Genomic DNA, 17,404 nt, shown 5'->3' on the forward strand with positions numbered 1-17,404 from the left:
AAGCTTTTTGAGAGCAACATACCCCTTTCTCATTGCAGAAGGGGTTGAGCGAGCATTTATGCCCCTCATGACGGTGCAGCCCGTCCGCAGGGGTGCAGCTCTGACCCAAACTCTTCCAGGTGTTACTGAAGGGCTCCTGCCCGCTGCCGCACGGCAAGCGGAGAGTTGGTTGTATGACACGCTAATGCCACCAACAACCCTGCACGCTCCTCAGAAGCGGCCACAGGTGTCCGACGGGCAGCAGCTGTCAGGGGCTCCCAGCGGCGAGGCCGGCGGGCCGGGGCGGCAGCCGCGGGTGGGCACGACGGCCCAGCGGGGCGGGGCGGCGGCGGCACCGCCCCCGGGCCCTCCCCCGGCCCGGCCCCCGCCCCGCCGCTCCCGCCGCAGGCTCCGGCGGGCCGCACTGGCGGAGCAGCCCTGAAGTTTGCGGGGCGGCCGGCGTGGGGCCATGTGGCTGCTGTGGCTGCTGCTGGGCTCGGCGGGTGAGTGCGGGCGGGGGCGGCGCCCCGGGGCGCTGCCCGGGAGCGAGGGGGCGGCTCCGCTCGGCGGGGGAGGGCGCCGGGGCCTCCCCACCGCCCCCCGCCTCCGCTGGGCGGCTCGTGGCGGGCCGGGGGCGCCGCCGGCCGCCCCTCCCCGGGCCGCTCTCGCCGCTCTCCCCTCCCCTTCTCTCCCCTCCCCGGGCGGTCCGGCCGGCCCGGGATGCCCGCGGCGGGGGCGCGGCGTGTGCGGCTCGTCCCCTCCCGCCCCTCGGGGCGTGCTCGGGGTGGTCCCGGCCCCGCCGGGCTGTGCGGGACCGGCCTGGGGCGAGGCGCCCGGAGCGGGCGGCGGGGCTGGGGTGGACCTAGGGCCGGGCGACCTTGGGCCGAACCGGGCGTCGAAGCCGCCAAAGGGGCCGCGGCTCCGCCGGTACATCCCGGGCCGGGCCCCCTTCCCGAGGCCGCTCAGGGCGGGGAGGAGGCGGCGCAGCCAACCCCGCCGGTGGGACCGCGGCAGGATGTGCCCAAGGGAAGCTCTCGGGTTCTGCCCGGCTTCACTTGGGGTGCGGAATGGGGATTTCCTACTTTTTATTCATATTCGTCTTTATAGAAACTGTTCCCCACCCCCACCCCCCGCCACGGTCGGCATATGCCTGTCAAAGTCGGCGAGTTGATGATGTTTTGTGCAGCTTTGCTGCAGGTGTGAATTATTTCTGCAATGTGATCTTTGCGGGCGCTTTTCCAGACGGTGTAAGTAGCCTGGCTGCGTGCTGCTGTGTCTTGTTTCCGAATCACGCCTTGGCGATGAGGTGATGACACACAGTACCTAAAACTCAAGATTATCAAGCTCAATTTATTTTATTTTGTTTTCCTTTTTAAGACTATTTGTTGTCATGAAGAACTGGTAAGTTTCACGGCTTCCCTGATAAAAGTTTTTTTCGAGTTTGGTATAGATGGGTAGGAAGGAGGAGAAGCATTATAGAACTTGCTGCTGTTTTGAAATTACAAAACTGCAAACTTCGACTGTGACTTTCATAAGTCTTGTGTAGGTTTAGGTGTATTTGCAAAACTATTTTAGCAGTTCCTTTTTTGGAACGCTTCAGGCAAAGCACAGCTTTGTTTATCCATATTGTGTTACCTTCTTCCTTATTAATTTCCATTTTACTACTGCCAAAGTTTCACCTAATTATTCATAGCAAGTTATATGTTTCCATGTGTTGAATGTATTTGCTTGTAATACCACCCTTAGATTAGCATGGAGGGTTCCCATCTACAAGATGCTTATCTTTACATATGAAGGTTTCCCAGCCACCCCACACCCTATGTTCCTGTTCCACCTTGGCTTGGGGGCAGTGACCAAGAAGACCTGTTTCTTGTATGGAAGTTGGTACCTCAGCTTCTCAACTGCAAAACTGCCATTCTTGCACAACGTTCTTGCAGTTACTTAACCAGAGGCTCTGGCTTACTTTGGGGCAGATTCAAAGAACTTTCTGAAACCTTTTTTTTCATGTGTTCTGTTTGTCTTTTGAAAAATAAAATATGGGGTCTTTGGGGATTTGTTTTTTAAATGTTGCTTCCTCTGTATATTTTGGCACCCCTGCAAACTTCCCACCGGGAGCATTAGTTTGTCTCTGCCTGGCCTTCACTCTGTTTTGAATTTCACTTCTGGTAACTCCTGAAAATATTTCTTTTCCTATTGGGTCTTTTTTGAATACAGAAACCTTGAAACCCTGGGGATGCATTTCAGTTAACAGAAGATAAACACTGTACAGTGTCCCTGTCTAAACAGTTTTCTGTTAGCATGCAGAAGTAACTGCAGGGAGTTGCAGAAGTAACATTTGCAGGGGAAAGTTTGATCTTTTATTTGCATCTTTATTCGTGTTATTCTAGTTGGATCAAATAGTGCTTTTTATCTTGGAGGACCCTATCTGCATGGGAAAGGTTTTTTTCTTGTTATGATATATATGATGTGAACTTATACCAGGCTGTTTTAATTTCAGTTTATAATTGTAACTGATAACTGATCAGCAAGAGACTATGGATCAGGAGTTTTAGCCTCTGTTCCCTGCACAGGAGCTCCCTGATTACCTTGCTTTCCTCTTCTAGTCCCCACCTCATTTCAAGTCTCATCAAGCTCTTAGGTAGTGCACACACCATGCACACCCAGTTTCTTTCATCTCTCCATACTCTTGCCAGTATAAGCAGGTCAGGCTGAGCTCTGATTCCCTCCTGCTGCCCTGTACAAGTCATAGTGTGCCCCTGTTTCCAGCAATTTACTTTGGCTCAGTGTCCACCCAGGAGTTCCTGGATGTAGGTTAGGTCCTGCAAGAATTCCCATTACCAGCTCAGACTGTAACAACTTTTTCTGGTTAAATTAATGTAGAAGAAGGTCTGTTAGTTAGAATAGACACATCTATGTTTATCTTTTTCTACTGTTTGTATGAGGTAATACAAGCTGATGTGCACACAGTTATACTGAGTTTTGGAAAGGATTGTTTCAGAGAATGGAAAGTACATTTTAGCTGAAAAAATGATAAAATGTAAATGGTCCCTAAAAAATGAACTCTGTTTTGAACATAAATTTAGGGGTTTTTTTTCTTCAACCTGTATGTTGTCCATTAAGGACAGAAATGATGGCAGGAGTCATAAGCACTTAGGTAAATTAGCGACTTTTGAAAGTAGGATTACAAAGTGAGTGGAAAAGGGACATTATGATTTTTTTCTCACAGTTACAAACCTTCATCTTTTAACTGTGAAATAGGTTTTAAAGTGTCAGTCTTCAACTGACTGGAGAATCAGAATGCAGTGCATAACTGGAACTCCTGAGTATCATCTCAAGTTGTCACAGTTCAGTGTAAGGACCTTTCTGATGCATAAGTCATATAAATAATGTACATATAATACCTGTTAAAATATACTCGGCTTGCTCTGTATTAGGAGGAGGCTTCAGTGTCTTGTTCCCTCCAGTCTTTTGGTTTAATAGTATTAGAATCAGGACCCTGTTCCACAGACAGCATAAATGTGCAGGGCCACACAAGTGCTTTCATCACATTTTGCAATTACATCTCAAAAGTTTGGAAAAAACCAGAACACCCCTGAAATCAAGCAGGGGTAGGAGCTACTTGAAGTGTCATGTTACCACATCAATCTGCATTGTGTAATGTCTGCTACCTTAAAACTTCCACATGGTAGTGGAGAAATAGCCATTATTTCCTTACGTGAGTCTTCATTTGTGCTGACATTCAGAGGTATTGCTATGAGTAGAATTTCTTTGCTGAAAAGAAATGTACTCATAGGAGGAGTATTCAGTACCGCTGAGTACTGCACTCTACTGCTGTATAAGCAAAGAGCAAGAAAACCACTCTCTACTTGGATACTTGGGTCTGTACTGTGTATTCAGTAGATCTGTTTTGTATTTTTGAGGCAATCCTCTTAAAAACTCTTAAACTGAGTGTAGTCTTCATAACGAGTGTTTGTCTCTCTCGGCACACCAGCCAGCTGTGGATGTGTGCAGCCCATCAGTGTGTGAGAGAGATGGACAAGGATTTGTGTAGTTGGCAAGTTACGAGAATTCCAACTTGGAAAAGTAATGGGGTAAATAGATGATAAACTACAAACAATGGATATTTGCTGAAGATATAAGTCTGCCAGTGGTCATGATGAGAGAAGCCAGGAAGTACTAACTTCAATGCAAAGCTCCACATCCGTGCTGAGGAAAAGGTGGGATTTCTCACAGGAGCCAGCGCCCACGGACAAGGTCTCTTGAATCAGTTCCTGGTTATTGGAAGTTTGATGTTTGAGGCTGTTGTCAGACTTTGCTCTTGCAAGTACTGCTTTCATACAGGGTATGAAGTAAGAAGAGGATGATTTTGGGGGGATTTTGAATAATGTCAGGGAAAGTGATGTGTCCTTGGCTAGACTTAAGTAGATTCCTGTTCTCCTTGGATGTGGGGAGTTGCAGGGCTCAGGAGCTTCTAGCCATCCCATCACTTGGGATCATTCTGCCACAACAGGAGTCTGCAGTTGCCAAGTTGTCAGGGTGGAAGCATATTTGCATTGTTGCAGTCACATGTTGTGATAGGAGGTGGATATCGTTAACTAGAAGACACATAGTAAAAATGCACCTTTCATACAAATGTGACATAAATTGTTGCAAGGGTGCAAGTTAGTCTGCCATACCAGTAACATTTTGAGACCAGCAAGCTCCATACCTCTGATGCAGAAATTACCTGGTGATACTGTAATATTTTTATTGTGGCAACAGGAACCTGCATCCTACTTTGTATGCCAGTTATCTACCAGGTGAGGAATAAAATGGCTCTCTTTGCTTAAATCTGGTAGAATTGTAACAGGGTGATGATGGTTTGTTAGGCAGCAGTGATGAAATGAGCTGTGGTTCAAGCATCTCTGTTTCAGGGCAGTAGTGTAGGAAGGCCTAATACAAAATTAATTTATCACCCGGAGACATAATTTATTTCCGAGTTTTTGTTTGTATTTTTTAATTTTAATTTATTTTTACAAGCTGGTAAATTTTACCTGAATAGTTTCTGTGATATATCCTGTTCTGTGGTTACTCTCTCTGTCTGTGTAAGCAGAAATGCACTAATGGAGTAGACCTGAAAAATCTGTAGCATGAGATCTGTTTTGATGGTAGCAGTGCTCTCCATTTCAGTATCTTGTGCATTGTGGAAGTTGATGAGTTTTATGAATTGGTAGGAAGCCTTGGAGACTGTCCAGTTGTCTTGCCTGCTGCAGACTGAAGCTAGGGGTGCCTTTGTAGAAGGCACTCTGTTTATAAGTATTTCAGCTGGTATTTTCAGGGTCTGTATTTGAAAACAGTTTCATTATCAGCTGGGTTTTGAAAATGAGGAAGGAGAAAGATCTTTGGTCTCAATAGTTGGGTTTTGGTGGTTTTGAATTTTCAAGTATTAAAGCATAACTCTTCTGCTCTGGCAGGATCTCATAATGGGCTATGCTAAGATGCAGAATGGAATATTTCAAGTAAAACCAGTTTTAATGATGTATTTTAAGGTATCTCTCAAGTGAAACATTGAGTAGAATGCCCTTTGCCTGAAATGTAAATAGGTCATAGCTGGAGATAATTGTATACTCAGCTGTTAATATAATTAGTTTGTCATAGATTTACTGACTGCTGGAGAATTTTTGAAGGAGAGCACATATATATTAAAAAAAACCCCAAACCAAACCAACAACAAAGATTAAAATTTACTAAATAGCTTAAGAAAAAGCAAACAAAAAAAGACGTTGACAGATACCCCTGCAGAAGTCATTTAACTAAATTAGTTATCTCTGATAATGAAATGAAACTTCTAACTTGTATGATCAGTGGGGTTTTGCATTTGCATGGACTGAGTGTGTGTCCAGATAGTTGCTTTTTGACATGCAGAAACTTGCAAGCTGCAGTAATTTGATCACGTGTTTAGATTTTTCATGCAGCCTCTTGAGCTACTGAAACTGTCAGACTAAAAGGCATTTTAGGCCAACTTTACATTGCGTGCAGTGTTGTATATCAGGACAGAGAAGTCCTTTTAAGGGAGAAGATGGTGTAATGCTAGTTGGTTTTGGTGTGTGTGTTTGTGTTTTAATTTGCACAGGGGAAATGCTGAGGCAGTGACATTTCTAAATGGAGTCATTGGTCTCTCTGCTTTCTGTTCTCAGCTGCTTATGCAGATACCCGCTTACTCATTTCTTGGTTGCAAAGGAACTTATGGAATCAGATACTTAATTTAGTTACAGCTTATAGAAATATGTCCTCTTTGAAAGTTTGAGAGAGATAATAGGTAGGTTCTTTTAGTGTGAAAAATGTGTTGAAAGACTGGGGAACCATGTGGGTGGACAGTCAAAAGGGCCCAGATGAAAATGAAAATGGAAGCAAGTTGTGAGAGGTTATCTGGTGATAACTTTTCTCTCTGTGATCCTTAAGCCTCCTTCCTGTGATGGGCTGGACAGCTGTGAACTTGTCACAATTAAAACATATCAAGCAAAGCTGCTCTTTGTGTATGTGTAAATGGTTGAGTAAGTTCCTCTGTCACAGTATGTGACATGTCACAGTGAACAAAGAGGTGAGGTAATGAATGGAAGGTGGTGATCTGGCTGTGAAATTCTGCTAAAAAGTGGGATGGTTTAGGATTGGACACTGATGAACTCACAGCAGATCTGGGGAGGTCTTGGTACTGTGTCCTCTTAGCCAGGAGGTCTCAATTTTAAAATGGGTTTAGTATCTCTGGGGGAGCCTGTGAGGCTTAATTTGTTAAAGATTGGGAAGTGTATAAGTTGAACATGGTTGAAGCGTGCTGTTGTGTTATGAAATAGTTTGTTTCAATAGGGACAAAAATACAATTTTTCAGGTTTTAGTGCTATTTTTTTTCCTTTAGTAGGGATCCTGATTATTTTTTTCATTTACATTAAAGAAAATCCCTAAGTGTCACACCTTGCAACGGACCCTTGGTGTTGTTACCTTTCATCTGCTTAGATAGATTCCAGTTGGCTCCCAGGGAATGTGATGGGGGAGACTCCTGATTCAAGGTTCTCTTACTGAAGATTTCAGGTGGATTTTAGGTGGAAACCAAGTACATCAGATGAGGTGGCATATGTTGGTCTATTTTGAAACAGCTGGGTTTGTTGGATGAAAAGTTCGATTTTAAGTAACGTTTTCCTATGAGGATTTATCTCTAGTTTTGATAAAATGCAGTAATGTTACTGCAGCAAGTAGGTTGAGGTTCCATTAAAAATTAAGATGTGAATTCTGGCTACTAAGTATCACTTTGTGCTCAGATTCCTTAATTCCTTGGAGTCCTTTCTCTTGCTTTATATATTTTGGATGAATTTATTACTTCAATTGTTAACGAGTCAGATGATGCTTATGGCTCCAGACAGAACACAGTTGCCAGCCATATATGTGTCAGCTGAAGACTTGTATTCTTCTGGGCAGAGCTGTTCAGAGTCTTAGTGCTGCAAGACCTGCTCCAGGTTGTATTACTGAACAACAGTATGACTTTGGGCAAGATTTCTTTCTTTCCTCACTGTACTCACTTCCCTTTTACTTGTTTAAGCAATTTTTTTGGACACAAACTCTATTCCCATCTTGCTTTGCTGCTATGAGTGCTACCCTAGTTTTAATCTAGAGCTATATGCTACAAATACCAGACATATCTTTTTACATTTTAAAACATTGCTCTTAGCCTTTATAGGCTCCTTGCCTTGCCTGGTATGGATTTGATGTGAGATAAGTAGATTTTTCTTGATATGATGATTTTTACTCAAGTATTCCTAGTTTTCCTTTCTTTTTGTTGTTGTTAGTGTAAAGTCATTAAGATTCCTCAGAGGAGTTTTAGGTTTACAAAGATGTGAAGCACGATCAAGACACACAAATTGATATTATTGTGAAAATTCATATGTTTGTCAATTTGCACTTTCTCTCCCTTTTTTAAGGCAGGGCAAGACTTGGCAACTTGTAGTACTGCTGCTTGTGCTGAAGTGCATGTATTTTGTCTTGAGGAGAACAGCTGAGGAGAACCAGGGGAATTTGGGGCTCTGATGCTGATCTTGGATGGGTGATCTTTGGGATGCCGAACGAAATCTTCCATGATCTGATGAACAGTAAGAAACATGTGTTTTCAAGGCCTTGGCATCATGGAAAACCTGAACATCTTGGTTTGTTCAGGTAACTGGAAAGGCACAGTGCAGATCCTGAGATCAAGGTGCACTCAGGCTGGCAGAAAGCAGATTGCACTTGGGAAATGCTGAAGTCTGGAGAAACTGTGCTTACTGCTCAATTACTTTTAAAACACTAAGTCATTAAATTAATTAGGCATAATTAAGAATTGACTAGCGAGGAACAACAGTGTGTTTGTGGTGATTGCTGTCTTTCAAACTCAAAAAAGGCTTCTTTTAGCTTTCTGCAAGTTTTTGAAAGGTGGAAAGAAGGTGGAGAGGGAGGAAAACAATCCATATGGCTCATGTTAGTCACATGTCTTAATAAAGTGCTAGCTGAATTTCGATACCTGATTGTGAGTGAAATGAGAGCATGAATGGAGTTACAGGTAGAATTTTAAAAAAAAAAAAAAAACCAAAAAAAAAAAACCAAAACAACACATTGTGAACTTGTAAAGGATCAGATTTTTCACTTTACAAGGTAACCAGGGTTCTGCATGTTAAACTTACTCTTCATTAAATCGAGTCCTGTTGGAATTCTGATTTACATTCTCTAAGAAATGTTTGCTTGGTAGTCCTTTCTTTAAAAGATGAGATCTACCTCCACTTGCTAGGCATTTTCAGTCTTGTGGATATGCTGGCTTTGAATATCAGCAAGGGTGAAGGTAGGAGAAGAGTGAATCCTTGTAATATTTCAGCTTAGGCATTCTTAGTCAAACCACAAACATCTGTCCTTTTGCAGTCAGATGGAGGACCTCCCTCTGTTATCTGTAAGCAGTAAGTTTCAGGAACCAATTCTTTTTTCCTCCTCTGAAAAAAGACCTATGGTGTGCGATGAACAAATCAGGAGTGTGCTTCTGACCAAAGTTCTAAGTGGTCTGTCTGGAACATTAACAGAGTACAGAGAAGGTAAAAAGGACGATGATTTATAAACAATACAAATTGGCAGTACCAGTTGTACCCTGAAAGTCTTCTATGAGGAGTGTTGTCTTCTAAATTGCAAGCTTGAGGTAGGGTGTGTTAAGGGGTTTTTTTGCCTTTAAAAATTGGTTACAGCATCAGATTTTTTTGAAAATTTTTTTTCATGGCAACATTTCTTTTTCAAAAAAGAGCCAAAACAGCTTCAGTGACCTTATTTCATACTTGAATTATATGTCCATTAAGGCTGAGAGCACAATAGCCATTTTTCTTCCTCCTTCAAATTTTCATAAAATGGGAAACAAAATATTTTACGGTGTAATTTCCTATTTGCACTGCAATTTCAAGTGATTGAAATGCCTGTCCTTTCCAACAGTTTAGGTATTAGTAGACATTTCATGAAGTCATTTCCAGAGGTCCTGGATGTAGGCTCTTTTGAGGTAGCATATAAAAGTGTGTCTTAGTTACATCAACAGAGCTCACCCAAAAGTAGTGGGTACTCGATGACACTGGTTTCCACAGCTATACCTTTTCATTAGTCTCACTTCTTGTCAATATGCTATAGAAAGCTTTTGTCATTCTTAGGCAAAACTAAGTGGCCAATAAAACTACACGATCCCAGGTCGGGGGTAGAAACTGGAATATTTACTGAACACGTGAAACGCAATATAAGGGTCTTGGGGGGCAGGACAAGTTAATGAGGAGGATGGGTTATGCTAACTAGGGGATGGATCATGCTAACTAGAGGATTACACAATTTTCTGCTACAGTTACAAAAGTGGTTAATATTTTCCCTTAGCTAGGACCACATGGAGGGAAGAGAACAAAGGGGTTTCTACATGGTCTGATAACATCATCACAAAGTCTTTCCATATCTTGCTGGAAGAGACAGGACAATCAAATCTAGTTGAATGTTAACCAGTCTTGCAATGAGGCTCCTCAGAGTAAGGAGTTTCTCCTAGCTCCTCCTGTCCATGGCCTGCTACATAATCTCATCAGCTCCTTCTCTGCTGATAGCAAAGTTTCGGATTCCAACGCAAAACTGTGCATATTAGTTATAGGGTAAATGCCCAGTGCCTCTTCCTGCTGCAGCTTTGGTAACTTCCAGGCTTTCAAAGTTAAAGGCTCTTTACTTATTTATGACTTCTGCATGAGTTAGATTTTGGTGTCTAATCAGATTGAACATCCTTAAAATTTCTAATGGGATCCTTGAAAATCTGCCAATGGACTATATAGGTTTTCTGATGAATTGTTTTAATTGAGCTCTGCCTCGCTATTTGGTTAACAGTCTTCAGGGTAGCCTCAGGCTGCTTACTTTCCAATTTCCTTGTGTTATCTGTAGATAAACGTCCACTGTATTGAAGCTTAATGGCCAATTAGCTGAGTCAAATAAAACCTGAAAACACAAAAAGCAGTTCTGATCATTGGCAGGATATTCTTGTCCTAACTGAGGTTGAATCCAGAGTTTCTGACCTGCTGCCTGCCACTGCTCCTTGTGAGTAGTCTCATGGGCAAACTGTTCAACCTGTAAAGCATGGTTTAGCTAATTTTTCCCTGCAGCGTTGGCGCCTCATTTGTTTGCTCATCGGTAGTTGCAAAATTAGGCAGACCTCTGTTGTGAACAAACTTTCCAGTTGAAGTGATCAACATAACTTCCTTCGGGCCTGTGTCCCAGCGACCTGTGTAAGGCCCATCACATCCTGTTAAAATTAAACTGATGTGGAATCGTCGAATCATCAAAGTTGGGAAAGGCTTCCAGGATCTAGTCCAACCTTTGAATGAACAGCACCATGTCGATTAAACCATAGCACTGTCACGTGCAGTTGTTTCTTGAGTACTTCCAGGGATGGTGACTCCACCACCTCCCTGGACAGCCTGTTCCAATGCTCAACCACCCTTTCACTTAAAAAATTCTTCCTGACATCCAACCTGAACCTCTTCTGGCACAGTTTGAGGCTGTGTCCTCTCCTGTCACCAGTTGCATTGGAGAAGAGAATGACCTCCACCTTGCTACAATCTCTTTTCAGGTAGTTGTGGAGAACAGTAAGGTTTCCTTCCTCAGCCTCCTTTTCTCCAGGCTAAACAACCCCAGCTTCCTCAGGACCCTCACATAATTGGCTTTGGCCCATGGATCCAGACTGTCCAGATCTCTCTGCAGAGCCCTTCTACCCTTCAGCAGATCAACACTCCTGCCCAACTCAGTGTTGTCTGCAAACTGAATAAGGGGACATTTGATCCCCTCATCTAGATCATTAATAAAGATGGCCTCAGAACTGAGCCATGGGGAACACCACTTGGGACCGTCTGCCAGCTGGATGTATCTCCATTCCCCACTTGGCCAGCCGTCCAGCCACTTTTTTTTACCCAGTGAAGAATCCATGATTTAGACTTCTAAATGATCTTGACTTCTAAAGAAATGTCTGGTGTTTATCTCTGTTTTGGATGGGAAGCATGTCTGATACGGGATATCTCAAAGGAGCAGTGACCTTGAGGAAACAGAGCAGTCTTTGCACCTTTGCCAATCTGGCCCTTGAAAGCGGGTGTTTGCAAACACAAGTCTTCCAAGCTACTGCACATCCCTACAAGAAAATGAACTCGGCATAGATTTAGTAACTGTTCCAGTGTTGTTTACTTCAGTTTGGAAGGACTGTGTTGGCCTCTTGTGTTGGAAAAAATGTGTTATTGAAATGTTGTAGTAAATGTTTTGGTTAGAGAACAGTTTGAGTGAGCGTCAAAATTAAACCCTAGGTGTAGGCAGGTGTACCAAGAGCTAGTCATTGCATGTTTCCAGGGCATGGTAATTTTTGGATACTTTGTAGTGTACAGATTCATAACCTGTTTTTAAACAAGCTTCCCAAGTTGTTTCCTTCTCCTCTCACAAATCACACCCCACCATTAAACAAAAGGATAGGTGCAAAAGGAAAACAGAAATGAACGCCGTACCAGGTGTTCTTATTGAGACTCTCTGAGTGTAAATAAGAGGGCAGTTAATTCTGTATGTAAAATGACTTTCTAGGTCCAGGGGATCAGAGAGTCACTGTGAGTGAACTGAGTCTAGCTGGTAGTTGAACAGACAGGAGTTTGGTAAACTGGAGTTTCATCTGTTACAGGGTGGGTCTACCTGTATTGTAATTGGAATCCTTGAACTGTATTAGCTGCATACCTGCTCAAAGATTTTTGGTTATAACTTTGCCTTTATACTGTTGAGGAATAATTTGAGTTTGCAGATGACACCAAGTCAGGTGGGAGTGTTGATCTGCTGGAGGGTAGGAGGGCTCTGCAGAGGGATCTGGACAGGCTGGATCAATGGGCCAAGGCCCATTTTTTTAAGTTAACAAGGTGAAGTGCTGGGTCCTGCCCTTGGGTAAGAACAACCCCTTGCAACACTGCAGGCTTGGGGAAAAGTGGCTACCCACTGGAAAAGGACCTGGAGGTGCTGTTTGACAGCTGTCTGGACATGAGCCAGCAGTGTGCCCAGGTGGCCAAGAAGGCCAATGGTATCCTGGCTTGTATCAGCAATGGTGTGGCCAGCAGGACCAGGGCAGTGATTGTCCCCCTGTACTCAGGACTGGTGAGCCCACACCTCAAATCCTCTGTTCTGTTTTGGGCCCCTCATCACAAGACAGACACTAAGGTGCTGGAACATGTTCAGAGAAGGGCAATGGAGCTGGTGAAGGGTCTGGAGCACAAGTCCTGTGAGGAGTGGCTGAGGGAGCTGGGGTTGTTTAACCTGGAGAAAAGGAGGCTCCTGGAGAAATCTTACTGCTCTCTACCTGAAAAAGGGTTGTAGCAAGGGTGGGTAGACAGGTAACAAGTAGTAAGACAAGAGGAAATGGCCCCAAGTTGTGCCAGGGAAGGTTTCAATTGGAAATTAAGAAAAATTTCTTCACTGAAAGGGTTGTCAAGCATTGGAACAAGTTGCCCAGGGAAGAAGTGGAATTGCCATTCCTGGAAGTGTTCAGAAAATGTGTAGATATGGTGCTTAGAGACATGATTTAGTAGTGGACTTGTCAGTGCTGGATTAATGTTTGGACTCAATGATCATAGAGGCATTTCCCCACCTTAATGATCAGATGATTCAAGATACATGGATGGACTTTAATATTAATATTTTGCATTTTTTATGATGCTTCTTAAAAAACAGTTTATATATTTGGCAAAGTACTGATCAATATATATCTTCAGGTACCCATCTCCCCAGCATCTGAATAGCATGGAAACATAAATTATGGATGCTTGCAGTTTTCCCATGGGATAGGAGTGCATTAGTAGTCATTAACAGATAAGGAACACTGAAGCCAAGGAAAGCAGAGTAATATGATCATATAAGATGTCTGTGGTAGGGCTGAACCCTGTCTCCAGTCTTCTCAAATTCCACACAGAAAGCTGCCCTTTCCTGAAAGGCATCCTGTCTGCAAGGCTGGACTATGTCACAGGTACTGACATTAATCTTCTCCTCCTGGAGCTTATGTCACCAATATTCCTGTCGGAGAGCTGACTAGGAGGCAGCACACTGGCATTTAACCATTGTGGTGTTTGAAGTGTCATCGTGGTGTTTAATGCCAGTTGGGTGACATATGGCTGGCTGCTAATTTGTAAAGCTGAATCTGTGTCTGCCTCAACTCTGGCAACAGCTGTTGAGGGTGAAAGTTCTAGAAGCGTGAGACTTACCTTTCAGTAAATGTAGACAATATGTAGGGCTGTCTGCTTGGTAAGCTTGATGAAAAATTGGAAAGGGGCAGGATAGAGAGTAATGTGCAGTAAATGCTCATGTCCTCTTGTATCTGTTTGGTTTTTAATGGTACAAACAGATAATAGCATCAGTTGGAAAGCTCAGGTGTGAAGTGTAGTAGGAGTAGAGTTCTCTTTCCTAGATTAGTTTTGTATGTTAGTGATAGGAAATGTTCCTGTGTGGTATTACTGACAGCCTTGAGTGGCTGACGAGAGTCTTTGAAATCCAAGACTGAATTCCTTGGCTTTCTGCTGAGTTTCTAGTTGAATATATTTGCATTAGCAAAAAAGTTGGCTGACTCAAAGACATGCTATGCACAGACTTAAAGTATCTTGAAATAGTAGGGCTTGAGTACCTTCTTTGCTTTCTCAAGGGCAAATTCTACCACTGAACATATGTTGTAGATCACATTTTAAAGTGGTTTTTCTCTGGCTCCAATTTTACTGTCCTTTACTTTGAGCAGATTTTTTTTCCCTACTACCTCTGAAAAGGTAGTAGGATGTGGTTACTGAAATTACTGAATTTTGTGCCTCTCTGAAGTAGAGTGGGTAGAGTGGAACAGAAATCATGATGATATATGATCATGTACAAACAGAACTAAGATAACATCCTAGAGATAATGGTGATCCTTGGCAACGTATAAGGTCGGGGAAATTGTTTGCTGTCTGTCTGTGCCCTACACAGAATGGCCTCTTATCCACCCCAGTTTCTTTAGTTTCATAAATGCTGGTAAGTGCTCAGTTCCCCAAAGTGAGTGTCATCAATAATTCATTACCACTTAATTGCTGGAGCTGATTTCTGATTGATTTGGTAAGTAGGACACAAGGAAATGGTATTTTCCCCTGTCAGCTCCACTTCACTACTTTTGCCAATGTTTCATGGGGGTGTTGTCCACGTGCCTTTTCCCTGTTCCTCCATGGATGCTTTGCCTTCGGGCCACAATAAAATTGGAGTAGCTTGCAAAAAGAATGGGGTTTCCTTTTGCATCAGCAGTGTGTCTGGAAAAGGCTGAACTGCAGGCAGGCTGAAGTTGGAGGGCTCAGCCCTGCACGTATGACACACTGGCACTGTCACTTCTGCTTATCTTATTTGTTCAAATAGAGAGACTACTCCTACACTGCTGTCTTTTCTTCTTGCTGGTGCTTAAAGATCTGCTGCTTTTCTCTGATGCTGTTGTCTGTAAGCTTGTCTGAGAAGGCTGTTTCTGTTGTCCCTTTTATCTCCCTACTTTGAATTACACGTGAGTTATTTCTGATAGTTTTCCATCATAGTGGGAATACATAGTTTTGGAGTGGATGACAGTTGTATATGTTTTGCTTTTTAATGTGAGGAATGATACCAACAGACTTTCAATCGTATCAGCAGAGGTAAGGATTTGGAATTATTAGGTTGTTCTTCCGGTGTTTCCTGATTGCAAAAAAGTAAGTGCTGCCAGTCTCCCAGGGTGGAGTAGGACATATGTCTTTTCTGGACATTAGAGAGGGGAACTTTAAAATAGATGTCCTGGAAAATATGTGATGCTTATTTTTATTAGCACAGGGTAATCTCTGTTCTGTGCTAGATACAAACTAAAATAGAAATTAGAAAGCAGTGCATTATTACAGTGTCATATATCTAGAAATGAAAGGTGGAGAAAGGCTAATCATTTGTCTGTATAGCCTATCCCCTAGGGCTGCTGCAAGCATCTTTCATCCGCTTTCTTAGGTTAAGGTCCAAAGGTAATTAGCTACAACAGAACTTTAATCATAGTATCCTCTGATCAGGGAAATGGGAAAAGGGAAATGTATAGTTTGGTTTTTTGGGGTGGGTGTGGATGTGGAGGGTTTTTGGGTTTTTTTGGTCTGAACCTACATAACTTCCAAATGGATTCAGTTCTATCTTAAACACATATCAAGAATTATTTGGTTACTATTTTTGTACATTTTTGGGGCTTTGTGTCCTAATTCTTTAAAGAACTTAAATGGATATGTTTCAGTGTGTTAACTTTTTGTTTTAAACCACTATGAGTATAAAAATGAATTGACAACTTGGTTCTCAGAGATAACAGAATATACTGAGTTGAAAGGCCCCCACAAGCATCAAGTCCAGCTCCTGGTTCTGCACAGGACAACCCCAAGAATTACACCATGTGCCTGAGAGTGTTGTCCAAATGCTTCTTGAACTCTGTCAGGCTTGGTGCTGTGACCACTTCCCTGGGGAACCCGCTCCAGTGCTCAGCCACCCTTTGTTGGTTTTGTTTTAAGGTGTTCTGATGTCTTTAAACTTCATTAAAGGGACTGGACTAGAAGGAATGTTAATGTCCATCAGCTGCTTTGTGGGATTCCCTAAAAACTACTGCATTGTTCTTTCAGTTAGCAAACTTCCTTTAAAAAGTGCTGGTTTCAAAATGAAATTTCAAATTATGAAATGTCATTAAAACTGAAAGAAGTTAATCTTTTCAGCATGCTGCACTTTGTTCTATCCATAGTCACTCTGCCTCTCTTTGGGGGAAGAGGAGGATACAAAAGATACTATTACTCTGAGTGAATGGTTTTCCATGGAGGAGTTGTTAGTAAACTGAGAGTTTTGACTTGAAGGAGTTACAGCTAGGATGCTTTGCACAGTAATGTACCTGCACACTATGTTCTTAAATGGTATCTTTAATGTCTCAAGGAAATAATTATTGTAGACCTTTCTAGGCAGCAAATTGAGAAAGTGAAAACAGTGTTTTTAAGGTCTGAGTGCCGTGGCTTAAACCTTCCTTTCCACAAAAAAAAATGCTCGATTCTATGCTTTTCTCTGGGGAGATTCTAAGAGCTTCAGTGGAGCAGCTCTGATATAAAACTGGTGCAAGAGGAGGAAGAATTAAGACTTGGACAGACCTATGGAGAAGGAATAATTGGGTTTCAGTTTCCGCTGTCACAATGAGTTTTGTGTTCTGGTTGGGCGATACTTGGGGTAAGGAAGCTTATTCTGTCTCTACATTTGAAGTTTTACTGTGGGTTTCATCTTGCCGTGCAAATTTTTTTTGTGCTAAATAAGTGTTAGATCTCAAAGCATCTCTGTTAGCATGTGCTTCTTGCTGCCAGGGTGCTTCTGAAGGTACGTTGACATGCTGGAAAAGTTGTGGTGTCACCCGTCTCTGGCAGTCGCTGTGATCGATGTGACAATCTGCTGTGTCTGAGTGTGATGAAGAATGTCATCCAGGGACAGAGTTTTCTGCAATACACTGAACAATTTTTAATGGCTCCTCAAATTATGACAGTAATGAAACTGCAAAATTACCTTGCTGGTAGCAGTCTCTGTGGAAAGTCTTCCTGCCTTTGGGATGGAGCTTCCAGGCTGCTGAAGGATACTCTGTACCATTGCTCATCATATGAGTAACATTGGTGATGGTGTAAGGCAAAAGGAAGCAAGAACTTTCATCATCAGCTTGAGGATGTCTGCGTTTGGGATATTGCATTGAAGACGTTCTCACGTGACCTTTAGAGTTCACACATGGAATGAGCGAGTGTTATTTGGTGGTGGTAACACTTCAGTTAAGTTTGTTTGTGCAGTCACCTGTAATGCTGTCAATACTTAAGGGTATTCCTTTTAAATTTATTTATTGGAAAATCTGGAGAAA

The 17,404-nt window shown here is 42.8% G+C and overlaps 1 protein-coding gene across 2 annotated transcripts in view; it reads left to right on the plus strand.

Annotated features, from left to right (window-relative positions):
- The first annotated feature begins 407 nt into the window (after window positions 1-407).
- Window positions 408-17,404, plus strand: part of LDLRAD3 (low density lipoprotein receptor class A domain containing 3) — a 109,290-nt gene continuing 92,293 nt past the window's right edge. For both annotated transcript variants that reach the window (XR_004357780.1, XM_032691998.1), the window contains exon 1: window positions 408-482. Coding sequence is in view for 1 of the 2 variants with exons in the window: in XM_032691998.1 (XP_032547889.1) it covers window positions 449-482 (34 nt within the window). In the remaining variant the exon portion in view is untranslated. The remainder of the gene's footprint in view (window positions 483-17,404) is intronic.

The sequence above is a fragment of the Chiroxiphia lanceolata genome, chromosome 6, assembly GCF_009829145.1.
Source record: "Chiroxiphia lanceolata isolate bChiLan1 chromosome 6, bChiLan1.pri, whole genome shotgun sequence".
Taxonomy (NCBI): Eukaryota; Metazoa; Chordata; class Aves; order Passeriformes; family Pipridae; genus Chiroxiphia; species Chiroxiphia lanceolata.